This window comes from Mustelus asterias, chromosome 6 (genome assembly GCF_964213995.1).
Source record: "Mustelus asterias chromosome 6, sMusAst1.hap1.1, whole genome shotgun sequence".
NCBI lineage: Eukaryota > Metazoa > Chordata > Chondrichthyes > Carcharhiniformes > Triakidae > Mustelus > Mustelus asterias.
This window is the reverse complement of record NC_135806.1, coordinates 3,971,894-3,999,879: the sequence shown is the minus strand read 5'-3', so window position 1 is coordinate 3,999,879 and position 27,986 is coordinate 3,971,894. Positions and strand designations below refer to the sequence as shown.

At 42.9% G+C, this 27,986-nt stretch overlaps 1 protein-coding gene across 4 annotated transcripts; it reads left to right on the top strand.

Moving 5' to 3' along the window:
• The first annotated feature begins 123 nt into the window (after positions 1-123).
• Positions 124-27,986, top strand: hemgn (hemogen). 4 transcript variants are annotated; one of them, XM_078213932.1, is made up of 5 exons: positions 124-182; positions 7,040-7,116; positions 12,852-12,942; positions 18,300-18,529; positions 23,480-25,147. In XM_078213932.1, exons 2-5 carry the CDS (start codon positions 7,068-7,070, stop codon positions 23,596-23,598), a joined length of 489 nt encoding a protein of 162 aa, XP_078070058.1. In that variant the 5' UTR covers positions 124-182; positions 7,040-7,067; the 3' UTR covers positions 23,599-25,147. The 4 variants fall into 4 exon arrangements, 3 of the variants coding, with proteins under 3 accessions (XP_078070058.1, XP_078070059.1, XP_078070057.1); XM_078213933.1 differs by lacking the exon at positions 124-182 and adding an exon at positions 5,841-5,963; XR_013498142.1 differs by lacking the exon at positions 124-182 and adding an exon at positions 25,708-27,986 and having other exon boundaries at positions 6,828-7,116; positions 23,480-24,511.

The following is a 27,986-nucleotide window of genomic DNA, read 5'->3' as shown; positions in this document are numbered from 1 at the left end:
TTATCACAGAATATTTTGCACGGGTTCCAAGCAGGATCTTTGCTTTGGAATCAAGAAGTTGAGAAATAGGTGGCTAATTGGCTGCTTTGTTTCCCATTTCACAACAGTGACTACTCTTCAAAAGTACTTTGACTGTAAAGCACTTTGGGATATTCTACGACTGTGAAAGTTACTATATAAATGTAAGTAATCTTTGCCAGCAAAGGAACCATTGTAACACTCTATGGGGGCATTTTATATGTGATCAAGAAACTTAACACTGTCCAGGCTTGGAGCTGGGACCTACCTGGTTGCATGTCTTGGTAATATACCACATGATCTGCTTACAGTTTAGGAGCTGTTAATTGCATTGTTAAAAAGTTGCATACCGAGAGCGTGGATGCATGTTTCCCGATTCACCGTGTACATTTCTGATAAGTGTAGCTCTCTCCATGGGAGCGTGATTCCTGAAATTACAATCCAATGATTTTTGATCAAAATTTAAAAACTCAACAGAATTTGAACAGTAAGTTTTAGCAAAGGCAAGCTCTCGTTGTTCACAGTTAAATAGTTTTTCACAGGATGTGGGCATCACTGGCAAGGCCAGCATTTGTTGCACATCCCTAACTGCTCTTGAACTGAGGGCAGTGAAGTGTCAACCACATTACTGTGAATCATATAGGCCAAACCAGGTAAGGACAGCAGATTTCCTTTCCTAAAGGGATGTTGTTAGTGAACCAGATGGGTTATAATGACAACCAGTAATAATTCATGGCCACAGTCTAGCTTTATTTCCTGATTTGTTAATTGAATTTAAATTCCACCAGCTGTCATGGTGGGATTTGAACTGGTATCCCTGGAGGATTGGTTTGGATTACTGGTCGAGTGATATTACCACTATACCACCTTTGCCCCATGGGTGATGAGATGATCACATATAGTCAGGAATGGAATGTTGCCATATTATACCAGCCTTTACTGCAGAATAATTAGACAGGAAGAGCAATTTTTATAATGAAATAAAACCAGAATCCAGTGGATGCTGAACTTCCAAAATAAAAATAAAAGAGCTATTTGTCCAGAACAAAGAACAAAGAAAGTTACAGCACAGGAACAGGCCCTTCAGCCCTCCAAGCCTGCACCGACCATGCTGCCTGACTTACCTAAAACCCCCTACGCTTCCGGGGACCATATCCCTCTATTCCCATCCTATTCATGTATTTGTCAAGACGCCCCTTAAAAGTCACTACCGTATCCGTTTCCACTACCTCCCCTGGCAACAAGTTCCAGGCACCCACCACCCTCTGTGTAAAATATCTGCCTCGTACATCTCCTTTAAAACTTGCCCCTCGCACCTTAAACCTATGCCCCCTAGTAATTGACTCTTCCACCTTGGGAAAAAGCTTCTGACTATCCACTCTGTCCATGCCTTTCATAATCTTGTAGACTTCTATCAGGTCTCCCCTCAACCTCCGCCGAAATAAAAACTTTCTGTTTTTATTTCCTCTTTTTTATTTCTCCTTAAAACATACCCATTAATATTTAGTTGCTATTATCTGCACCTTAAATGTACAGTCTAAACATAAAAATGGTGCTTATATCCATGCACTGCCATGAAGTTTTCAAAGTATCTCTGTTCCTAAGACGTTTTCTATCTTATGTTTTCTAAATTAGACACAGAAATGTAACATTTATTTCTGTGTAAAAGATTCTATCAAAATTGGTAACACCATTTTAATTGTATCCATTAAGAGCATTTTTATTTAATTAATATTTCTGCATTTTTTCTCCCTCTGTGTCAGCTGTACCCCTCCTCCAGGTACAGGCCCTAAGAGGGCATTGGCAACCATGGACTTCCACTGGATTGGTCTATGATAATGCTTGGCAATGTACCACAGTGCTTTGCCATTGCCTTCTGTAGTATGACTGATGGCACAGTGGTTAGCACTGCTACCTCACAGCGCTAAGGATCCGGGTTCGATTCTCCGCTTAGGTCAGTGTCTATGTGGAGTCTGCACGTTCCCCCTGTGCCTGTGTGGGTTTCCTCCAGGTGCTCTGGTTTCCTCCCACATTCTGAAAGATGTGCTGGTTAGGTGTATTGACCATGCTAAATTCTCCCTCAGTGTACCTGAACAGGCACTGGAGTGTGACGACTCGGGGAATTTCACAGTAACTTCATTGCAGTATTAATGTAAGTCTACTTGTGGCACTAATAAATAAACTTTCACTTGTACCGCTCAGGTGTGTTGGAAGGATTTACAAGCTAATAATCAACCTTTTTGACCATGTTATGAACTCACCTTCAGTGGTCATCAAACCTTGAAGAGGGACTTAAACCCAGGGGTAGGGAACACTCCCACTCTGCCACAAGACCTCGCGGCCACTCTAATAATGATTTAGAATGTATTACTGCCAAAATCCTGCTGCCATTCCTGCCGATGGGATCATACCGCATTTCCGGGCAGTGAGGAGTGCATTCATGGGAAACTCCATTGACAATGGTAGGACCATATGATCCCACCGCCTGCGAGCGGCACGCCACCTCCCACGCAGTGGAGAGGGAGAAAAATCCCATCCTACAACAGTGACCAGAGTTTAAAAAGTGCATTATTAGCTGAGGATTTCCTAAGATTTTGAAAGTTATTATATAAATGTAAATCCTTCTTTTCATATGATGTGGAGATGCCGGCGTTGGACTGGGGCGAACACAGTAAGAAGTCTCACAACACCAGGTTAAAGTCCAACGGGTTTATTTGGAATCGCGAGCTTTCAGGCTCTGATGAACCTGCTCTTTCATCAGGTTATACTGTTGTCATTCAGCCCTGTGAGCCTGCTCTGCCATTTATTATGGTCATGACTGATCATCCAACTTAGTAACACGTTCCCACTTTCCCCCCAGATCTTTTGATCCCTTTTGCCCCAAGAGTTATATTTAATTCTTTACAGGGGCATATTTTACTGTCGCACCTGCCACGGGAATCAGAACGGGCGAGGGGCGGCAGACCATGGAAAGGTCTGTTGACCTCAGGTGGGATTTTCCAGTATTGGAGTCAGCGAGGTCAGAAAATCCTGCCCACAATGTTTTGGCCTCAACTGCTTTCTGTAGTAGTGAATTCCACAGGCTCACAGGCTCAACAGATTTATTTGGTATCACGAGCTGCTCCTTCATCAGATGAGTCATATATAACATACTGTTTTTCTCCAACTTAAAGGTGATTGTAGGTTAGTGCCTATTACTATATTGTTTGCAATGAACACAGAATATAGTGCAAGGATTCCAGGCAGGGTCTTTGGTCTGAAATCAAATAGTTGAGAATTATGTGCTCATAGAATCATAGAATCCCTATAGTACAGAAGGAGGCTATTCAGCCCATTAGGTCTGCACTGACAGTTCCAACGCACCGACCTCCTCAGAAGACAAATATGGGACACGGCGGACAGAGTACCCTTCGTCGTCCGGTACTTCCCCGGAGTGGAGAAACTACAACATCTTCTCCAGAGCCTTCAACATGTCATTGATGAAGATGAACATCTCGCCAAGGCCATCCCCACACCCCCACTTCTTGCCTTCAAACAACCGCACAACCTCAAACAGACCATTGTCCGCAGCAAACTACCCAGCCTTCAGGAGAACAGTGACCACGACATCACACAACCCTGCCACAGCAACCTCTGCAAGATGTGCCGGATCATCGACACGGATGTCATCATCTAACGTGAGAACACCATCCACCAGGTACACAGTACATACACTTGCAACTCGGCCAACGTTGTCTACCTGATACGCTGCAGGAAAGGATGTCCCGAGGCATGGTACATTGGGGAGACCATGCAGGCGCTATGGCAACGGATGAATGAACACCGCTCGACAATCATCAGGCAAGAGTGTTCTCTTCCTGTTGGGGAACACCTCAGCGGTCACGGGCATTCGACCTCTGATCTTCGGGTAAGCGTTCTCCAAGGCGGCCTTCACGACAACGCAAAGTCGCTGAGCAGAGACTGATAGCCAAGTTCCGCACACACGAGGACTGCCTTAACTGGGATCTTGGGTTCATGTCACACTATCTGTAACTCCCATGACTTGCCTGGGCTTGCAAAATCTCACTAACTGTCCTGGCTGGAGACAATACACATCTCTTTAACCTGTGCTTAACGCTCTCCCCACTCACATTGCCTGTACCTTTAAGACTTGATTACCTGTAAAGACTCGCATTCCAACCATTATTTTGTAAATTGAGTTTGTGTCGTTATATGCCCTGTTTGTGAACTGAAATCCCACTCACCTGATGAAGGAGCAGCACTCCGAAAGCTTGTGTGGCTTTTGCTACCAAATAAACCTATTGGACTTTAACCTGGTGTTGTGAGACTTCTTACTGATTCTCTCCAGCAGAGCATCCTACCTAGGCCAATCCCCATGACCTCACATATTTACCTCGCTAATCCCCCCAACCTACATATTCTGGGACACTAAGGGGCAATTTAGCATGGCCAATCAACCTAACCCACACATCTTTGGTCACCGGTTATAACTCTAGCAATACTATGAAAATGTTGTTCCAGACTTTATAACAGTAACAAAATGACAGTGCTTGCCAGTGACTTTGCAGAAAACTGCCCTTGGGGACCTAGTGATCCAGGTTGTGTGGATTTCCGTTTTCCCAACATAAGTTTGAATCCACTGCCAGGCCAATGGGATCTCAAGGTATAGAGCATCAGTGATTATGTCACTCAGAGAAAGAGCCAATTAGGACAAGGTATTCTTACAGATGTCAAACCAGGAAATAGAAGGCCCTGAATTTTTCATTTCTAATTAAAGTTTGATAGCAAAATAAATGATTGGGAAATGTACATGGGATTAAGGTAGAAGCTGAAATATCATAAGTAAACATTCTTTTAAAACCATTAAAAATAAGAGCTCTGACAAAAGGTCACCCTGACTCGAAAGGTTGGCTCTATTCTCTCTTCACAGATGCTGTCAGTCCTGCTGGGATTTTCCAGCATTTTCTGTTGTTGTTTCAGATTTCAGCATCCACAGTATTTTGTCTTTATAAAAATAAGTGCATCTTGTTTTATCATACTGGAGAAATCTGACATTCCACAAACACAGATGTTTTTTCGGAACAGAGATGTTTTTCAACAGTTATTATAAACTTGGTGCACCATTAAAAATTTATTTGCACTTTACCCAACATTGTGAAAGCTCTCGAAAACGTCACACTCTGAGACAAATGGTGTAAGAGGGTGTATTTTTATCAGTTCAACAATTTCCAATTCATTGCAGTCTGGTAGTCTGGGGAATTTGGGGTGTGATTGCTTCAACAGTATACCCTATGGAAATTATGACAACACTGACAGCACCTTCTGAATTTTCCATTTAGCTGTGAAGGTGTGGACACCTGAAGTTGTAGTCGATTTCAACAGCATTACATGTTAATGGAATCCAAGCCACTTGATGAAGTCAAAACCAAGACTTTTTTTTATTGAGAGTGTTTATTGATCCTGTTCAACTCTCCTCACATACACCCTGTGTACAAGCTGTGGACGTATGCGCAATAGTAGTTAATTAAACAATGTCCTTTTTTAAAGTTTATTTGTTAGTCACAAGGTAACCTTACATTAACACTGCAATGAAGTTACTGTGAAATTCCCCTAGTCGCCACTTCCGGTGCCTATTCGGGTTAATGCACCTAATCTAATAATTCGCCTACATATCTTAACAATATAACTAACATTATTCTTACAGATTTGCTGTCATTGCTTCTGCAAATTCATTGCCAAAGTTTAGTTGTTACTGCAGCAATGTACAGCTATTAGAAGAATTTGCTTTTAAACACTTCATTGCAAAGTTCCCTTTAAACTTTCCTTGTACTGGGTGGACTCTAAACGCCTCTGGGCACTACACTTTTGTCCACGGGCATTTTAAGAGTCATTTTAGGAATAACTTGCATTCTGCTGGAAATATTTCCCAATAATCTGACAAAGTGGTGAGCAAGCAGTTTTATTTTCAACTTTCCGGACTGGTGTGTGACCGTGTGCATGTGTGTATCTTAGGAGGAGTGAAAAGGAAATCTCCTTTTCTGAGGAAGGATGTTCTTGCTCTCGAGGGAGTGCAGTGAAGGTTTACCAGGCTGATTCCGGGGATGGAGGGACTAATGTATGAGGCGAGATTGACTGGGTTAGGATTGTTTTCGCTGGAGTTCAGATGTTTGAGGGGGGATCTCATAGAGACTTATAAAATTCTAACAGGACTAGACAGGATAGATGCAGGGAGGATGTTCCCAATGGTGGGGGAGTCCAGAACCAAGGGTCACAGTCTGAAGATTCAGGGTAGACCATTTAGGACAGAGATGGGGAGACATTTCTTCTCCCAAAGAGTAGTAAGCCTGTGGAATTCATTACCACAGGAAGTAGTTGATGCCAAAACATTGAATGTATTCAAGAGGCGGCTGGATGTAGCACTTGGGGCGAACGGGATCAAAGGTTATGGGGAGAAAGTAGGATTAGGCTATTGAGTCGGACGATCAGCCATGATCGTGATGAATGGCAGAGCAGGCTTGAAGGGCCGAATGGCCTCCTCCTGCTCCTATCTCCTATGTTTTTGTGTAAATTCTCAAAGGAAAATAAGTAGAGCAAAATAAGATTAAATGCTATTGAATGAAAAACAAACCAACAATCACGTATCAAGCAATTAATATTTTAAATTCTGTAAGCAAAATCAAAATTAGTTCCTTACATATAAACTTAAGCAAGCGCTACGGTATAAACATGGATTATTGTATGTTTTTATCCTGTCCTGTCGCGGATGTGTCAAGAATTCTGCCTTTTTTAAAATCTGGGCGTTTTTTTTCATGTTCATTTTCATATTCATCATGCGGCCAGTAGAATATACCTTCCCTACGTGATTGCAAAAAGTTGTTATTGGATGCTACCAGGATCCCTGCTTGTGTACGTTAGATAACGACGCCTGTGTGGGTGTCAACACTGAAACCGCCTAATCTAGTTTAAAAAAACGTGCATCACTACCTTATTCAAACATTTCTATTCGGTTATTTTTTAAAAGAAAAGGAATTCTCAGCAGCGGGGAGGAAATGGACACCCCTGAGCACAGCCTGAAATCCACTGAACAGGAGATTCCAGGTAATATTGTTTGTGAGAGAAAGGAAAAGTAGTTGTTACCTCAGTAAAATACTTTGGGTATTTAGTTCTGTGGGATTTATGTTAGCTGCTAAGTGCTTCCAAAGTTCAATGCGGTGGAAATAACACAAATATTGCACAGTATTTTGAGAGCACATATGAGATGTTTGAGAATACATACTGCATTTTGAGAAGACGTACAGTATTTTGAGGATACGTGCAATATTCTGAGAACAAGTACAGTATGACAATGAATGGGTAATAATCTTGTTGGTTTCTAATTGTAAAAACTAATTTCACAAAGTTCTGATGGTCCACAATGGAAGCTAGATGTGGTTCACTTGGTTTTAATGGGCAGTATTTCTCATTTGAAGAGTTATTATGCAGTGTCAATTATAAGAGGGTTCCATAATTATAAGACCACAACTATTCGCTTTCACCAGACTCCCACAACACAACAGTTATGTCTGATACTTCAAGGTGGAGCATGTAATAATAATATTTCTGCATATTGCCAAAAATGGAGCAAGATTATGCACAAATAGTGCCATTTCACTATAGCGTACTGTGTGTTGTTTTATTTTTTCATGTGATGAAGGTGTCGCTGGCTTTGCCAGCATTTGTTGCCCATTCCTAATTGCTCTTGAACTGTGTGGTTTGCTGGACCAATTTAGAGAGCCATTAAGAGTCAACCACATTGCTGTGGGTCTGTCTGGAGTCACATATAGACCAGAGCAGGTAAAGATGGCAGATTTCCTTCCCTAAAGGACATTAGTGAACCAGATGGATTTTAAGGGCAAGGAATGATAGATGTCACGGTCACCGTTACTGAGACAAGCTTTATCTTCTGGAATTTATTAATTGAATTGAAATTCCACCAGCTGCCATGGTGGGATTTGAACCCATGTCCCGAGAGCATTACCTTGGCCCTATGGATTCCTTGTCCAGTGACATTACCACTTTACATATGTATAGTATAAACATCAGTTAAATTTAACTATGGAAAATTAGCACTGGAAAATTTGTTTCAGAAGTAAACATACCAAAATGCAATCATCTAAAATAAGGATTGATCCTTCCACAACTACTTCAGGGGATGATGTCAACTCAGCTTGGTTGGTGGAAATGAATGAGCGAGTAATTAAACATGCCGAATCTCCATTCCCGCCTATTCTTTATTTTCCTGCTGCCGGTTTTGATATGAATGATACCACAATGATATTTAACCCATACTTGACTGAGCCAACCTCATGCACCTTCCCAGATTAAAGCTGTTAGAAAGGCAACAAGGCTACTGAATGTTAGTGGAAACCTTTTCTTAGCAAGTCCTTTACTTTAGTGCTCTTCTATGCTCGATAAGGGACGCCCGGACCTTTGTTACGCCTAGATTCTAACCTGTCACTGGAAATGCAACACCCCACCCTCCACCCTAATGCCAAACCCTGTGGCAGACAACCTTCAGTTGGCAGCGGCAAATGGTCTCTGGGTTTTCCAGCATTCATTCTCCAATCGCCAACTCTACAATCCACCCAGATCTCCGTATCCCTCCAATTCTGGCCTGTTGCGCATTCCATTTTCCTTACTTCACCATTGGTGCATTCAGCTGCTTGGAATGCAAGCTCTGTAATTCTCTCCTTAATCCGCCCTATCTGTCTCTCCATATAAAACCTGCCCCTTCACCAAGCTGTCCTTTTAAATCCTTATGTGGCTCAGTGTCAAATTTTGTTTTATAATATTCCTGTGAAGCAAGTCAGAACATTTTATTTATTAAAGGAACTGTACAAATGTAAAATTTTGGATTTTGCTGTTGACTGCTGAATTGCAACCATGCATATACATATGCAAAATAACTGATTCGACATATCTACATAACGCAACTACAAGTTTGCCTTTTACCATTGTTGTATTTGAAGAAGAGAAATATTTGAAGGGGAAAGATTTGCAGCAACATGAGAAAGAGTTGTGGTGTGGGGCTAACAGGATTGTTCTTTGAAAGATCTGGTGCAGATTTTATGGGCTGAATGTCTTCCCTCTGCGCTGTACTATTCTTAAAAAAACTTCTCCCAACCCATCAAGAGCAATACCTTCACTGCTGGTTCCATCTTGACTTGTCACGGATTCTGACCTGTCGACTGAATGGGCTGAAATTTGGCCAAGATTTACACCCCTGTTTATAGTGATCTTGCAGGTGGCAAATTACTTTGACATTTTGTGGGGATCTTGTTTTATCCTAAATCAGTGTAAAAACTGGAGGAAAGGAAACCAAAATCAGCAAAACATATTCAAGGAAAGTTTGGAAAATGTGGTACCCTCCTCTTTTAAGTTCTTCCTTATATTATCCATATTGTGAAATGTGAAGTTTGAAGTTGTCACACCAGCATTGATGTACCTGATGCATGGCATATAGGCAAAAATGCAATTGTGTAAACTCTTCTGTTATTCATGTGGAATCGTAGAACCTTACAGCACAGCTATGAGACCATTCAGCCTATTGTGCCTGTACTAGGTCTTTGAAAGAGCTGTCCATACAATCATACAGTGCCGAAGGAGGCCATTTGGCCCATCGAGCCTGCACCGACAATGGTCCCACCCAGGCCCTATCCATGTAATTCCACATATTTAACCTGCTAATCCTCTGACACAGTAAGAGTTTTAACAACACCAGGTTAAAGTCCAACAGGCTTATTTGGTAGCAAATACCATTAGCTTTTGGAGCGCTGCTCCTTCGTCAGATGGAGTGGAAATCTGCTCTCAAACAGGGCACAGAGACACAAAATCAAGTTACAGAATACTGATTAGAATGCGAATCCCTACAACCAACCAGATCTTAAAGATACAGACACCACAATCCTCTGACACTGAGGGACAATTTCTCATGGTCAATGCACCTAACCAGCACGTCTTTCAGACTGTGGGAGGAAACCGGAGCACCCAGAGGAAACCCACACAGACACAGGGAGAATGTGCAAACTCCACACAGACAGTCACTCAAGGCCGGAATTGAACCGGGGGTCCCTGGTGTTGTGAGGCAGCAGTACTAACCGCTGTGCCACCGTGCCACCCAGTTTAGACCCCAGCCTTTTCCCCATAACATTGCAAATTAATCCCCTTCCAGTACATGTCCAATTGCCTTTTGAAAGTTCCTATGACACCTGATTCTACCTACAGCTCCTGTGTTCCAGATCTTAGCAACCTTTGGATGAAGAAATCTCTCATTTCATCTCTGCTTCTTTTGCCAATTACTTTGGTTATCGACTCACGCGCCAGTGGAAATAGATTCTCCCATCTTGGGCAATCAGAACCCCTGGACATCTTTGTTAGGTCTCTCCTTAACCTTTTCTGCTCTAATGTGAACAAGCCAGCCTCTTCTGTCTTGCTACATAACACTTCCACAGCATTATTCTGGCAAATCTCCTCTGCACTTTCTCCAAGGCTTTGAGACACTGCCTAAATTGTGGTGCCTAGAATGGTACACGGTGTTCCAATATAACTGATACTGGTGCCAGAAAAAAAATCATCAAAGGTAGAAAATACATCACTGATCTTAATAAAGAGAAATTTTAAACATTGGAAATATTCCCTTACATTGACAGACATCAAGGTAACAAAATGGAAACAGGTAATTCAGCATAACTAATCTACACAATTAAAAATATTTCTTCACATTTATCTAACCTGTTCCCACCTCCCTGCTCCAGGTCCTGCTCTGCCTAAAATTTTGGATGCAAGTTTATACTCATTCAGAAGTGTTGCAAATGCAGGAAACTCGCACCCTCTATTACACAGAAACATAGGAGCAGGAAGAGGCCATTTGGCCCTTCGAGCCTGCTCCACCATTCATTATGATCATGGCTGATCATCCAACTCAATGGGTTGATCCCACCTTTCCCCCAAATCCTTTGATCTCCTTCATCCCAATACAACATGGGGGGATCGATGTTAATGAGCCAAGTATTTTTCCAACAGAGTTAACTCAGCAATGCTGCAAATGACCAAGGAAATTCACACATAGTGATGCTTTGGCATAAGCCAGTTTCACGGGAGAGAGTAAATTCTGCTTTTACATCATTGTTACACTGAACATTTCCAGGAAATATCTGTGTGATCAAAAAAATCTTTGAACTACCTGTCTGAAAGAATCTGGAATTTCCTGGATCTGCCAGGATTTAAATTGGACCGTATTAAGGTAAATAAAGTACAATGGCCCAAATTCTCTGATGTCAGTGCCGGCAAGAACGGAGAATTTGGCGCTCAGCCAAATCCCTATTCACAGCAGCGGGACCAGAGAATCCCAGCTGCGGGCAAGGTTGGAGAACCCCGGCCAATGCTTTTGAAGGAGAAAGTTTTGGATATTACAGATCATAAATAACAAGACCAAGGAATGGTTTACAATAAGTATGTTTCTCTACAATTAAAGCTTTTCAAAGCAAAATAATTTTCACAGGGTGTTTGTTGGACATAAAATATTCCATGGCCATGTTTTGAATAAGAGCGTGACTGTTGTCTCCTCCGCCCTGGGCCATTAATTATACCTCAACCCACTTCACTAAAATCAATTTTCTGCTCACTATCACATTGCTGTTGCGGGAGCATACTGTGTGTAAATTGGCTGCTGCATTTTCTACATTACAGCACTTTGAAAATTATTCTGGCTATAAAGTGTTTTGGGATGTCCTGGTGTCATGAAAAAAACGCTGTAGAAATGTAAGCTTGTATTTCTTTCTCTGGTGGGAAGCCATTGGTTCCGATTGTGCATCCACATGGAATTCTCATCAGCAGCACCAGCTAGACATTTTCTGTCGACTGGCATAAAGAGGCATTTGATGATAAATACGGAGGGACTGTGTACGGTGGGTGGAAGGGGCATGGAAATACCCTAGAGCCTCTTCCATTTTGTTGATAAAAATTCCATAGATTATTAAAATAATATTTTTCAGAATTTTTAAAATTATGTTTCAACTTCTACCTCAATCCCATGTGTATGTCCTACTCTTTGTTTTACTTACTGTAACATTATAACAAGAGGATAATCAAACCTGTTTGGATTTCCTCATTTGCTGTCTGTGAGAATTGTTCAGTGTGGTTGGTGATTGATGACATCGTATGCTTGTCTCCAGAGATTGGCTACACTGGGTGCCAGAGTGAAATTAACATCCAGGAGGGTCAAATCGATACCCGTGTTCATTAGACATTTATGGGCAGAGTTCTCCGAGTTCAGTGCCATCACTTCACCAACCACAGTGAAATCTCCTGGGGCAGGATTTTATGACCTCACTCGGGTGAGGCTCGTAAAATCCCGCCCGAGGCCAATGGAGAATTTCATTCTGCGAGCCTCGCCCACCCTGATGCCAGGGGGCGAGGTGGTAAAATTCCGGCCTGGATTTCATATTCAGGTCCTGTGCCACTTGCCTTTACACATAGATTGAATGGAACATGAAAATAGCCAAGGAATTATGCTTATATAGCTTCTAGAAAACAGGAATTGGCAGTGCAATAATAATTCTACTGTGTAACAGAAAATTATACGCAAAACTGTAGATATAAAATCGAGCATTAATCTGAGGCTTCATAAAGAGTAGAGTAAGGTATTAAATTCCTATTGGTGAGCTAGTATATTGGGTATTTCTTACTTCATGAGTTTCAACTCTACAAATATAGGACCGTATCTGAGAAAAATACAGTACTATATGAATAAGAGAAGTTACATTGTGTAAAAAGATGATTTCATTTCCCACCAGAAGTTCATCCGTATCGTTTGAGAGATCGGGAACAGCTCAGAAAAAGGAAGCTGGAAAGTCAAGAAAAGAAAACTTCACTGTGGATGATTAAGTAAGGCGTGATTTAACAACCATGGCGTATAAGGAAAGATGGTTTCGAGCCAGCCCAGATTCACGGGATAGACTCTGACGTCTAGAGGCATTCAACTTATGGGCGGCATGGTGGCACAGTGATTAGCACTGCTGCCTCACGGTGCCAGGGACCCAGGTTCAATTCTGGCTTTGGGTGACTATGTGGAGTCTGCATGTTCTCCCCAAGTTTGCGTGAGTTTCCTCCAGATACTCCAGTTACAGTCCAAACATGTACAGGTTGGGTGAATTGGCCATGCTAAATTGCCCCTTAGTGTCCAAAGGTGTGTAAGTTAGGGGAAAGTAGCCAGCTAAATGTGTGGGTTTACGAGGATAGGGGCTGGGTAAGATGCTCTGCTGGAGAGCAGACTTGATGGGCCAAAGAGCCTCTTTCTGCACTGTCGGGATTCTTTGATGTGAAATGAAACTCAGGCAATTCCTGATTAATGTGAGCTCACAACCAAAACCAATCTTAATTTGGTACTGGTAGGATTCATTGATGAATTTTCTGTGGTATGAAATGTAATCATGTTAATCTCATAATTGTTTGTATTGTCCATTCTGCCAGCCTCTCCCCCCAGTAAAGTGAAAGGAGAGTGCAGAGAGCTTTTTTTCCTCTTGAACCTATGTCTGCAAGTACACTTCTGCATAAAAGGGATGGCAGGAGGTTTTTTTCAACCACTGATTCTTTTCATTCATAGGACATGTACAGCATTGGTCAGGCCAGTATTTATTATCCATAGAACATAGAACATAGAACAGTACAGCACAGAACAGGCCCTTCGGCCCACGATGTTGTGCCGAGCTTTATCTGAAACCAAGATCAAGCTATCCCACTCCCTATCATCCTGGTGTGCTCCATGTGCCTATCCAATAACCGCTTAAATGTTTCTAAAGTGTCTGACTCCACTATCACTGCAGGCAGTCCATTCCACACCCCAACCACTCTCTGCGTAAAGAACCTACCTCTGATATCCGTCCTGTATCTCCCACCACGAACCCTATAGTTATGCCCCCTTGTAATAGCTCCATCCACCCGAGGAAATAGTCTTTGAACGTTCACTCTATCTATCCCCTTCATCATTTTATACACCTCTATTAAGTCTCCCCTCAGCCTCCTCCGCTCCAGAGAGAACAGCTTCCACATCCTTCTTATAGTGAGGTGACCAGAACTGCACACAATATTCCAAATGTGGTCTCACCAAGGTCCTGTACAGTTGCAGCATAACCCCACGGCTCTTAAACTCCAACCCCCTGTTAATAAAAGCTAACACACTATAGGCCTTCTTCACAGCTCTATCCACTTGACTGGCAACCTTTAGAGATCTGTGGATATGGACCCCAAGATCTCTCTGTTCCTCCACAGTCTTCAGAACCCTACCTTTGACCCTGTAATCCACATTTAAATTTGTCCTACCAAAATGAATCACCTCACATTTATCAGGGTTAAACTCCATTTGCCATTTTTCAGCCCAGCTTTGCATCCTATCTATGTCTCTTTGCAGCCTACAACAGCCCTCCACCTCATCCACTACTCCACCAATCTTGGTGTCATCAGCAAATTTACTGATCCACCCTTCAGCCCCCTCCTCTAAGTCATTAATAAAAATCACAAAGAGCAGAGGACCAAGCACTGATCCCTGCGGCACACCGCTAGCAACCTGCCTCCAATCCGAAAATTTTCCATCGACCACCACCCTCTGTCTTCGGTCAGACAGCCAGTTACCTATCCAATCGGCCAACTTTCCCTCCATCCCGATTTGTTCCTGAGAAGTAGTGGTGAGCCACCTGAGTAGCTTGCTGGACCACTTCAGAGAGCAATTAAGAGTCAGCCACTTTGCCGTGGGTCTGAAGACATATGTAGGTCAGACCGGGTAAGAACAGCAGATTTCCTTCTCTAAAGGACATTAGTGAAACAATTGGGTTTTAATGACAGTCCTGGTAATACAGCGATAAAAGTATCAACAACCCTTAAATACTTGTAAAGTCCAAAGTCCACAAAGGTGATTATAACTCAGAATTAGACAGAATTTACAGTCATAAAGAGGATATCTGGCCCACCCAGTCTTTTATGCTCCACTTGAGCCTTCTCCCTCATATGTTTATCTAGATTCCCCTTAAATGTATCTATATGTATTCATCTCAACAACTTCCTGCGTTAGGCAATTCCACATTCCCACCATTCTCTGGGTAAAGAATTTTCTTCTGAGTTCCCTATTTGATACCTTGGTGGACATCTTATATTAATGGGTTCTAGTTTTGTTCTCCTCATTAGTGGAAGCACTCTTTTTGTTCCCAAAGGCTCTGATTAGATTATCCCTCAGAATTCTCATTTCAAGAGAAAAGTGTCCTGGTCTGTACTTCCTTCGTGATAGGTATAGCCCCACAGTTCTGATATAATTCTTGTAAATATTTTTTGCACCTTCTCCAGTATCGCTTTATCATTTTTATTATATGGCAACCATAACTATACATGATGCTCCAAGTGTGGTCCAAACACTTATTTTATTCATTCATGAGATGTGAGTATTGTTGGTAAGGCCCTACCTTAATGGCCCCTGAGAATGAGCCATCTTCCTAAACCACTGCAGTCCATCTGGTATAGGTGCATCCATAGTGCCTCAAGGAAGGTTTTCCAGGATTTTGAACCAACGACAATGAAGGAACAGCGAAATATTTCCAAGTCAGAATAGTGTGTGGCTTGGAGGGAAACTTGCAGGTGTTGATGTTCTCATGAGTTTGCTACCCTAGTCCTTCTAGTCTGTCGAGGTCATGAGTTTAGGAGGTGTTGTTGAAGGAGCCTTGGTGAGTTGTTACAGCGGGTCTTGTAGATGGCACATGCTGCTGCCACTGTGCATTGGTGGTTGCAGGAATGAATGTATAAGGTGGTGGATGAGTGCCAAGTGGGTTGCTTTGTCCTGGATGATGTTGAGCTCCTTGAGTGTTCTTGGAGCTGCACTCACACTGGTAAGTGGAGAGTATTCTAACACAGTCCTGAGTTATGTCTGTAGATAGTGCCTAGACTTTGGGGAGCCAGGAGGTGAGTTACTCACTGCATAATTCCCAGCCTTTGACCTGCTCTTGTAGACGCTGTCAATTCCCACATGCAGGTCTTGCTGCATGTGGGAATTGACAGCTTCAGTATCTGAAGAGTTTTAAATGGTGCTGAATATTGTGCAATCATCACCAAACATTCCCATTTATGATGGAAGAACGGTCATTGATGAAGCAGCAGAAGATGGTTGAGTGTAGGACACTACCCTGAGGAACTCCTCCAATGATCTCCTGGGGTTGAGGTGATTGGCCTCCAACAACCACAACCATCTTCATTTGTGCCAGGTATGACTCCAACCAGCAGAGAGTTTCCCTTGATTCCCATTGATTCCAATGGGTTTTGCTGGGTCTCCTTGATACCATACTCCGTCAAATGCTGCCTTGACGTCAAGGTCAATCATAGAATCATAGAATAGAATCCCTACAGTACAGAAGGAGGCTATTCGGCCCATCGAGTCAGCACTGACCACAATCCCACCCAGGCCCTATTCCTGTAACCGCCACACATTTACCATGCTAATCCCCCGACACTAGGGTCAATTTAGCATGGCCAATCAACCTAACCCGCACATCTTTGGACTGTGGGAGGAAACCGGAGCACCCGGAGGAAACCCACACAGACACGGGGAGAAAGTGCAAACACTGCACAGACAGTGACCTGAGGCCAGAATTGAATCTGGGTCCCTGGCGCTGTGAGGCAATGGTGTTAACCACTGTGCCACTGTGCTGCCCCGGGTCCCTGGCACTGTGAGGCAGCAGTGCTAACCACTGTGCCACCATGCTGCCCCATCTCATCTCACTCTCACCTTGCCTCTGGAATTCAGCTCTCATTGTAGTTGTAATGAGGCTGGAGGTGAGTGGCCGTGGTGGAACCCAAACTTAGCTTTGGCAAGCAGGTTATTGGTGATTAAGTGTGTAAGAATAACCTTCATCCCTACATTCAGTGATTGGTGATGTTGTCAAGTCAAATACATTACATAGTGAAATTAACAGAGACATTTTATCTGAATAAATATTTATTTTAATTTTCTTTTGCAATTTTTCATGCTGAGTTTTGATTACCTTTCTATCACTCCAGAGTCAGAACTGTGTCAAGAGGTCGTAAAGATCACCAATCAATCAACATTAATTATCTTCTACAGTGAATCCTTAGCTAGTGTTCTTCACCTAGAATATTTTTAGTGCAAGAAGTCGTTGGAAGGACTCAATCCTGTTTTTGTTTATTCATTGATTAACTGTAGAGAAGTTTTTCAACCTTATATACATGAGAAAACTGTCATGTTATCCTGAAAATACGCAGCAGGCTTTTTTTATTCATTCGTGGGACATGGGCGTCGCTGGCTGGCCAGCCAGCATTTATTGTCCATCCCTAGTTGCCCGAGGGAAATTGAGACATTGCTGTGGCTCTGGAGTCACGTGTAGGCCAGACCAGATAAGGACAGCAGATTTCCTTCCCTATAAGGCATTAATGAACTAAATGGGGTTTTCTGACAATCAGCAATGGTTTCATGGTCATCAGTAGATTCTCAATTCCAAACTTTTTTAAATTGAATTCAAATTCCACCATCTGCCTTGGTGGGATTTGAACCCAGATCCCCAGAACATTAGCTGGGTTTCTGGATTAATAGTCTAGTGATAATACCACTAGGCCATCACCTCCCCCAATGAGTGAAGTAGCATTTGTGGACAGAGAAACAGCTGACATTTCAGGTGATTAGGTTTTATCAGAATGAGTTTGGGTCCCTTTTCTGAAACTGTAACTCTGTTTCTCTCCATAGATGCCATCTGACCTGTTGAGCATTTCTAACATTTTCTATTTTCAGTTAAGATTTCCAGCATCTGCAGGATTTTGCTTTTGTACCATGTTACTCTGTTGCACTGTCCTCCATCTGAGACACAGATGCTGTTAACCTTCTGCCTGAATATTGAGATCTTTGTTTCAATTGTACTAGCCCCATTTTACTAAGATTTTGCACCTTAGAATTTCCCTTTCACATGAAAGTCTCTATTAGTCATGTTAACCTCAAATTCTTCCGACCAGAATGGAGTGGAATAAGGGGTGCTCTGAATAATGGGCAGCAATCAGATACTGCTGATTATGCACCTTTGCCCAAGTTGAATTTCTACCTTTATATCTCCTAAGATCTTTACCAATCATTGATGACAAGTCTTTCCATAAATTCTTTCTTTAAAAATAACTTGATCTGAGCTCTGTTGAGTACATCAAGATGTCACCACAAAAAGAAGTAAAGATGTCCTTTTGTATTTGCTATCATGAATTCACAGGGAGGAATCAAAGAGAAAAAGAGGAAGAAAGACAAAGGCTGAAGGAACAAGCCGCAAACATACAAAGGAGCCAGTGGTTGAGCCAGAACCAAGCCCAAAACCGGTGATTGTAGAGGAATATCAAGAGGAGACCAAAGTTGATCATCCGGACCCTGAAAGTGAGACCTCTCCACCTCTGGAAGAAAGTCCAAAGCTTTTATTAACTGAGGAGACTCCTGCTACTTCAACAGGTATTCTAACATTCCCAGAATTGAGTGGGTCAGCTTAATGCCAAAGATCCAATCTAATTTATTTCTGGGCCTTCAGAAACGACATTCTTTTGATTTTTTTTGATTTGATTTATTATTCTCACATATATTAGCATACAATGAAAAGTACTTTTTTTGCGTGCTATACAGACAAAGCATACCGTTCATAGAGAAGGAAATGAGAGAGTGCAGAATGTAGTGTTACAGTCATAGCTAGGGTGTAGAGAAAGATCAACTTAATGCGAGGTAGGTCCATTCAAAAATCTGATGGCAGCAGGGAAGAAGCTGTTCTTGAGCTGGTTGGTACGTGATCTCAGACTTTTGTATCTTTTCCCCGACGGAAGAAGGTGGAAGAGAGAATGTCCGGGGTGCGTGGGGTCCTTAATTATGCTGGCTGCTTTGCCGAGGCAGCGGGAAATGGAGACAGAGTCAATGGACAATGGATTGGACTACATTCATGACCTTTTGTAGATAGTCCAAAAGAATATCAACTATTGTATTTTGAGAGTAAATTGCTTGCAAAACATGAATGCCTCATAATACTGCTTATGTTCTTTTTTTTGCCTTTCTGTACCCCGGAGTGCTGTGGGTGCTCTGTTGTTGAGTATATTGAAGACAGCAGTCAATGGAGTTTTGGATACTAAACGATATGAGGATAGTGCAGGAGGTTGAGTTAGAAGATCAGCCATGATCTTGTCGTATGGTGGAATAGGCTTGAGGGGCCAAACCAAACCAATTCATATTTCTTATCTTCTTATGTACTTACATTACAAAATAAAACACATTGGAAACACTGGGTTCGATTTTCAGGCTCTTCACGATGGCAGGATCTTCTGGTCCCGCTGATTGTGCACCTCCATTGCGTGTTTCTCGTCGGCGTGGGGTGGATTCACGCCACGGTGACTAGGTCTCTGGCACGGAGTCGGGCTCTGCGGCTCAGAAGGGAAAGGGGGAGAATAGGAGAGCAATAGTAGTGGGAGACTCAATAGTTAGAGGCACAGACAGGCAGTTCTGTGGGCGCGAACAAGACTCCAGGATGGTAGCCTGCCTCCCAGGTGCCAGGGTCCTGGATGTCTCTGAGCGGGTAGAAAGCATCCTAAAAAGGGAGGGTAATCAGTCAGACATCATTGTCCACATTGGTACAAATGACGTAGGCGGAAAGAACAGGGAGGTCCTGCAAGAGCAATTTAGGGAGTTGGGTAGAAGGCTAAAAAGCAGGACCTCTAGGGTAGCAATCTCTGGATTACTCCCCGTGCCACGTGCTAGTGAGGCTAGGAACAGGGAGATTGTGCAGCTGAACACGTGGCTAAAGAACTGGTGCAGGTGGGAGGGTTTCAGATTCGTGGATCACTGGGAAGTGTTCCAGGGAGGATGGGACCTGTACAAGAAGGACGGGTTACACCTGAACTGGAGGGGTACCAATATCCTGGCTGGGAGGTTTGCTAGTGTGGTTCGGGTGGGTTTAAACTAATGTGGCAGGGGGGGTGGGGATCAGAACAATAGGTCAGCAAGCGTAGAGACTGGGGACGAGCATGGGGCCAAGACAAGGCTACCTAAGAGGAAGAGCAATCTGGGGGAGGATGAACTCAGTGGGCCCGGAGGTCTGGAGTGCATCTGCTTCAATGCAAGGAGCGTAACGGGCAAGACAGATGAACTTAGAGCCTTAATGCATGCGCGGAACTTGGATGTGGTTGCAGTGACAGAGACTTGGCTAAAAGAAGGACAGGACTGGCAGCTGAATATTCCGGGGTATAAGTGTTTTAGGCGAGACAGAGGATGGGCGCGAAGATGTGGGGGAGCAGCAATACTGGTTAGGGAGCATATTACAGCGGTACAGAGGGTAGACAATTTGGAAGGATCATGTAACAAGACACTGTGGGTAGAGTTCAGAAACAGGAAGGGCGCAGTCACTATGCTGGGGGTGTACTACAGGCCTTCCAACAGCCCACGGGAAGTTGAGGAACGGATATGTAAGGAGATTTTGGACAGGTGTAGAAAAAATAGGGTTGTTGTAGTGGGAGACTTTAATTTCCCTCATATAGACTGGAAATCCCTTAGGGCTGGGGGTCCAGACGGGGAGGAATTTGTAAAATGTGTCCAGGAAGGTTACTTCGGAACAATATGTTGATAGTCCAACTAGAGAGGGGACTATACTGGACCTAGTACTGGGGAATGAGCCCGGTCAGGTCATCAAAGTTTCAGTGGGGGAATATGTGGCGAACAGTGACCACAATTCTGTAAACCTTCGGATAGTCATAGAAAAGGATGAGTGTTGTCCTATGGGTAAGGTGCTGAATTAGGGGAAGGCTAACTACAGCCGGATTAGGCAGGATTTGGTGGCTGTTGACTGGGAGAGGCTATTCGAGGATAAATCCACATCTGGCATGTGGGAGTCTTTTAAGGAGCAGTTGATAGGAGTGCAGGACAGGCATGTGCCTGTAAAAAGGAAGGACAGGAAAGGTAGAATTCGAGAGCCATGGATAACCAGAGACATTGTGGGTCTAATCAAAAAGAAAAAAGAGGCATACATAAGGTCCAGGCAGCTAAAAACAGATGAAGCACTGGAGGAATACAGAGAAAGTAGAAAAGAACTCAAACAGGGAGCTAGAAGGGCAGAAAGAGGTCACGAAATGTCCTTGGCAGACAGGATTAAGGAGAATCCCAAGGCATTTTATACATAGGTTAGGAACAAGAGGGTTGTCAGAGAAAGAGTCGGACCTCTCAAGAACAAAGGAGGGGAATTATGCTTAGAACCCAAGGAAGTAGGTGAGACCCTAAATGAATACTTTGCATCAGTATTCACAAAGGAGAGGGACACGTGATTGGTAGTGTCTCAGAGGGATGTGTAGACCCGTTAGAACAAATCACAATTACAAGGGAGGAAGTGTTAGGTGTTTTAGGAAGCATTAAGGTAGACAAATCCCCAGGGCCAGATGGCATCTGTCCTAGATTACTGAGAGAGACAAGAGATGAAATTGCTGGGCCTCTAACAGAAATCTTTGTTTCTTCATTGGACACAGGTGAGGTCCCAGAGGATTGGAAGATAGCAAATGTCGTCCCGTTATTTAAGAAGGGTAGCAAGGATAACCCGGGTAATTATAGGTCAGTGAGTTTGACATCCGTGGTAGGGAAATTGTTGGGGAAGATTCTTAGAGATAGGACCTATACACATTTAGAACTGAATAGTCTCATTAGCGATAGACAACATGGTTTTGTACGAGGGAGGTCATGCCTCACAAATTTGGTTGAGTTTTTTGAGGAGATGACAAAAATGATTGACGAGGGAAGGGCCGTGGATGTCGTCTACATGATTTTAGTAAAGCATTTGACAAGGTCCCTCATGGCAGGCTGGTGCAAAAGGTTAAATCTCATGGGACCAAAGGTGAACTAGTTAGATGGGTACAGAACTGGCTTGGCCATAGAAGACAGAGGGTAGCAGTGGAGGGGTCTTTTTCTATTGGAGGTCTGTGACTAGTGGTGTTCTGCAGGGCTCTGTACAGGGACCTCTGCTGTTTGTGATATATATATAAATGATTTGGAAGAAGATGTAACTGGTTTGATTAGTAAGTTTGCGGACGACACAAAGATTGCTGGAGTTGCGGATAGTGATGAACATTGTCAGAGAATACAGCAGGATATAGATAGGCTGGAAAATTGGGCGGAGAAATGGCAGATGGAATTTAATCCAGATAAATGCGAAGTGATGCATTTTGGTAGATCGAATGCAGGGGGGTGCTATACAATAAATGGCAGAACCATCAGGAGTATAGGCACACAGAGGGACCTGGGTGTACAAGTCCACAGATCCTTAAAAGTGGCAGCACAGGTGGAAAAGGTGGTGAAGAAGGCATATGGCATGCTTGCCTTTATTGGATGGGGCATAGAGTTTAAAAGTTGTCATATGATGTTGCAGTTATATAGAACGTTGGTTCGGCCACATTTGGAATACTGCGTCCAGTTCTGGTCGCCACACTACCAGAAGGACGTGGAGGCTTTGGAGAGAGTGCAGAAAAGGTTTACCAGGATGTTGCCTGGTATGGAGGGTATTAGCTATGAGGTGAGATTGAGTAAACTAGGGTTGTTCTCCCTGGAAAGACGGAGGTTGAGAGGCGACCTAATAGAAATTTATAAAATTATGAAGGGCATAGATAGGGTGAACAGTTGGAAGCTTTTTCCCAGGTCAGAAATGACAAACACAAGGGGTCAGAAGTTCAAGGTAAGGGGGGCAAGGTTCAATACAGATATGCGGGGGACGTATTTTACACAGAGGGTGGTGGGGGCCTGGAATGCACTACCAAGCAAGGTGGTTGAGGCAGACATGCTAGGATCATTTAAGACTTATCTAGATAGCCACATGAACAGACTGGGAATAGAGAGATGCAAACGGACGGTCTAGTTAGGAACACATGATCGGTGCAGGCTTGGAGGGCCGAAGGGCCTGTTCCTGTGCTGTATTGTTCTTTGTTCTTTGATTCAATGGGAAATCCCATTGACTGCAGCAAGACCAGAAGATCCCACCGCCAGTCAACAGTACACCACCTTCTGCTGCCAAGATAAACACGACAAGGAGGCCAGAGAATCTCAACGAATATGGTGGACTGTACACCTCTTGGAATATTCACAGACTGTCTTTTAGTAATCACCAAAACCATTTGAAATTCCTGTCAAATGTTTCAATGGGTTTATTATCTCTTCCTCAGACAGCAGTGGAGGCTGGGTCATTGAATATATTCAAGGTTGAGTTAGATTTCTGATGGACAAGGAGGTCAAGGGTTATTGGGGGGAAGACATGAAAGTGGAGTTGAGATCGCAATCAGATCAAATCGATTGTGAAGCAGGCTCAAAGGCTGAATGACCTACTCCTGCTCCTGTTTCTTGTGTACTCTGCCTTGGTAATAAGATTAAAATATTGTGTTTATTTTCCCTTCACAGATGTGCCTGGAGAAACAGGGCCAGCTGGTGTGGAAATACCAGAGTTTCTACAATTCCAATCTGAACATGTGCCTGAAGAAAATGCAACATTTGAAGAGCCAATAGTTCTGGGCTTGTAAAATATCAACACATTTAAACTTCACAGATTTCATTCTCTGACAATCATTATTACATGGGAAAGATAATGATAGTACTCTCCCTTATCATCAGGCACTCATTATTGCAGGTGTAAACTCATGTCCTGTCACTATATGGTGCAACTAATTTCAATGCATGTTGATATCTTTGGTTTTGTTTGATGTAGCAGCACCTAATGTAGTGATGGGATGTGAAACTGATCCCCTGCAATTTAACCCTAATCTTTAACCCTATTCATTATTGAAGTGTAGTGCAGGAAAGCTCAAGAAAGGAGAAGGGCAGCCTTTTTAAAACAAGAAGGTAACTCTTCCTCCAGACAGGTAAATTACATAGAATTTACAACACAGATATTGATTATTCAGCCCCAGTGGTCTGCTGGTGTTTATGCTCCAGATTAGTCTCCTTTATCAAAGGAACGCAAGAACAAGATGAGGCCATTCAGCCCCTCAAATCTGTTCTGCCGTTCCTTGATATCATGGCTGATCTGCGACCTTACGCCACACATCCACCGTTACCTCAAACCCCCTTAATATCGTTGAGGATAACTTGGGTTAACAGAAATTACTATCATTTCACCTTATCCTTCTATTCTTTTCTCTTTCTTCTTGAGTTTATCTAGCTTTCCCTGAAGTGCATCCCTGTTATTTGCCTCAAGCAATCTGGTAGCGAGTTCCACATTCTCACCATTCTCTGGCTAATGAGGTTTCTTCTGAACTTTCCGATTTGCTTTCTTGGTGACAATCTTGTATCGATAGTCTCTAATGTTACTTTTCTCCAACACACTCAGAGAGATTTCTCCTGAACTCTCTTCTGGATTTATGAGTGAGAAAAATAAACAGAGAACAAATGCCGATATCTCCATGGCACCAGCACATAGGGTGGCACGGTGGCACAGTAGTTAGCACTGCTGCCTCACAGTGCCAGGGACCTGGGTTCGATTCCTGGCTTGGGTCACTGTCTGTGTGGAGTCTGCATGTTCTCCTTGTGTCTGCGTGGGTTTCCTCCGGGTGCTCCGGTTTCCTCCCACAGTCTGAAAGACGTGCTGGTTAGGTGCATTGGCCATGCTAAATTCTCCCTCTGTGTACCCGAACAGGCACTGGAGTATGGCAACTAAGGGATTTTCACAGTAACTTCATTGCAATGTTAATGTAAGCCTACTTGTGATTAATAAATAAAAACTAAATAACGAGGTTTCTTCTGAACTTTCCCATTTGATTTCTTGGTGTTAATCTTGTATCGATAGTCTCTAATGTTGTTTTTCCCCAACACACTCAAAGATGTTTCTCCTGAACTCTCTCCTGGATTTAAGAATGAGAAAGATAACCAGAGAACAAATACCGATTCCTCCACTTTTGTCTTGTGATGTACGTTTCAATGATCTTCATATGCAAATATTTACATTTGCCCGCACTGTAACCGAGTCTATTTACACTTAATAATAGAAATATTGCATTAGAAATATTCCCACGTTTTAGAATTTAATCTCAAAATTCTCTGATCAATAAAACTTTGGATTTTTTTCTCTCAGAAGGAGGTGGATTCATGACATAGTTTAAAATACTGACAGTTTACCTTCAGCGACAATTTTTATTTATATCACACCTTTACCATAATACAACATCTCAAGATGCTTCACAGGAAGAATACAAAACAAAATATGACCCTGAGCCAAGGGACAGATGACCAAAAGCTTGGTCAAAGAGGTAGGTTTTAAGAAATGGATTAGAGGAGGAAAATGAGTTAGCGAGGTAGAGGGAGTGAATTCCAGAGCTTGGGCCTTGACTTCCATAGAATTCCTGCAGTTCAGAAAGTAGCTATTTGGCCCATTGAGACTGCATGGGCTCTCCAAAAGAGCATCCCACACAGACCCTCCCCTCTGCCCCATTCCTGCAACCCTGCGCATTTACTCCGGCTAATCCACCTAACCTGCACATCTTGGGACACAAAGGAGCAACTTAGCATGGCCAATCCACCTAACCTACACATCTTTGGAGTGAGAGAAAACCCACGCAGACATGGGGAGAACATGTAAGCTCCACTCAGACAGTAACCCAAGGCTGGAATTGAACCCAGGTCCCTGGTGCCATGAGGCAGCTATGTTACCCACTGTGCCACCGTGCCGCCCACTTCCAGTGGTAGAGCAATTAAAATTGGGGGTGCTCTAGAGGCCAGAATTAGATGAGTACAGATATTGCAGATCCTTGTGGGACTGAAGGAGATTACGGAGATAGGGAGGGGCAAGAAGACAAGAGTGAGAATTTTAAAATTGAGATGTTGCATGATAAGAAGTGAAAATATATCAGTGAGCCGAGGAGTTATATGTGCACAGGACTTGGTGCGAGCTAAAGAGAGTTAGTTAGAACTTCCTAGTTAGAGCCCAATTAAAAACTGTAAGAAGGGAGTAGAATTTTTATGGTGACTTCCTTGCCAGAAAATGTAGAACTGAGGAGTAACAATGTTATCAGCAACTGAGTGCCTTTTCATTGTAATATTCCAGGATTGTCAGTACATGCTTAAACAACTGAGATTCCCTATTAACTATCTCAATCTTATGAGGCAATCCCCATCAAAGTAATTCAGTTTCAGAAAACGATTTGTGTTCTTGGGATGACTTGTGTTAGTTTTGTGCTCTTTAATGACCATAAAAAGAAAGAAAAACTAATTTTGAAAAGGTGTGTAACAGTTCAGAAAAATAAAGAAATGATTTACTACTGTAGTTCAATGGATTGTTAATAGATTATCCCACGGCAAACCTTCACAACTTAGATTTTTCTTAATCAAACATTGTGCTTTCACCTTAGTAATTTGCTTTTATATTCGTTTCTGCTTTTGTTATTGATGTACAACTTCTCTTTGTAATTTCGGAACATCTGGACAGGTGTTTTTATCAGTGATACAATGGATGTCTGCACCTGTAAGTGAAGCATAATGTTGCAGCCATATTGTACATCAGCTGCACAAATTACCACAACTAATGTGAAAGTGCGTTTATCCACATTAAATAGTACAGATCATAGAGCCAAAAAACCATGAATGGGATTCTTGACTTTTGTACCATATATAGGAACAGATGATGCAAAGAACTTGATTAAGTTTAACATGTTTTAGTTACGTTTGCTTTTAGAATAGAATCTATAGAATCCCTACAGTGCAGAAGGAGGCCATTCGGCCCAACGAGTCTGCACCGACCGCAATCCCACCCAAACCCTACTCCCATAACCCCACATATTTACCTTGCCAGTCCCCCTGACACTGGGGTCAAATTAGCATGGCCAATCAACCTAACCACACATCTTTGAACTGTGGGAGGAAACCGGAACATCCGGAGGAAACCCACACAGACACGGATAGAAGCAAGGAGGAATGCTTTGTTCCTCTTGCAGCAAGTTTCTGGAACCTCATGGTGAGGGTTTAATATAATGAACTTCACACAGACAGTGACCTGAGGCCAGAATTGAACTGAGTCCCTGGTGCTGTGAGGCAGCAGTGCTAACCACTATGCCACCCTTTTCATTTTACATTGGTTCCTTTTCTATTTATATTTACACTGAGTGCTGACAAGATCATTGAATAAGTGTTGAGTTGGCAACACAAAGGAACTGAATTTAAAGCAGTACATACTGGAAAATACTCAGCAAGTTGGAAATAGTTTCCGTTAATGTTTCAGGTCAATAGCCTGCTGTCAAGGGGGCAGTTAGCTTAGTTGGCTAGATGGCTAGCATGTGGTTTCGAGAATAATGCCAACAGTATGAGTTCAATTCCTGTTCAGTCCAAAGCAGACTTGGGACCTGCCTCCAGACCCTGCCCTTTGTGTTGATTCAGAGTGGTGTCCTTCAAGCTATGTAACCAGCCTTCCCTTGTTGATTATTACCGACCTACCTACCCTATTGTCAGAACTGCCAAAGGTTGGCGTTTAACAGGTTCTAAGCAAGTATAGAGGCAGGGACATGGGGAAAAGGTTAAAACGATAGGGTGGAAGGTTGAAGTAAACAAATGACAAACAGGATAATGGTGAAAGGGTGGTGAATGAGTAAGTGAAGAACAAAAAATGGGTCGGGAGGAACTGTAAATGACAGTAACAGAACCATTACTAACAGCTGCAGTCTGAAAAGGTGAGAGCAGTGGAATTGGGACCTGAACTCAATACTAAATGTAGAAGGCTGTCAAGTGTCTAATTGAAAGATGAGATGCTGTTCCTCAAGCTGAAGTTGAGCAACTCTGAAACAGTGTGTGAGTGAGAGTGGGGCAGAGTTAAAGTTTATTTATTAGTGTCACAAGTAGGCTTACATTAACACTGCAATGAAGCCACTGTGAATATCCCCTGGTCGCCACACTCCGGTGCCTGTTTAGGTATACTGAGGGAGAATTT

Excerpts from the sequence above, each read along its gene's own strand:
- hemgn (XM_078213932.1), top strand. The coding sequence starts at position 7,068 with ATGGACACCCCTGAGCACAGCCTGAAATCCACTGAACAGGAGATTCCA. Across the intron at positions 7,117-12,851 it reads CACTGAACAGGAGATTCCAG|AAGTTCATCCGTATCGTTTG; the intron begins GTAATATTGTTT and ends ATTTCCCACCAG. Across the intron at positions 18,530-23,479 it reads GACTCCTGCTACTTCAACAG|ATGTGCCTGGAGAAACAGGG; the intron begins GTATTCTAACAT and ends TTCCCTTCACAG.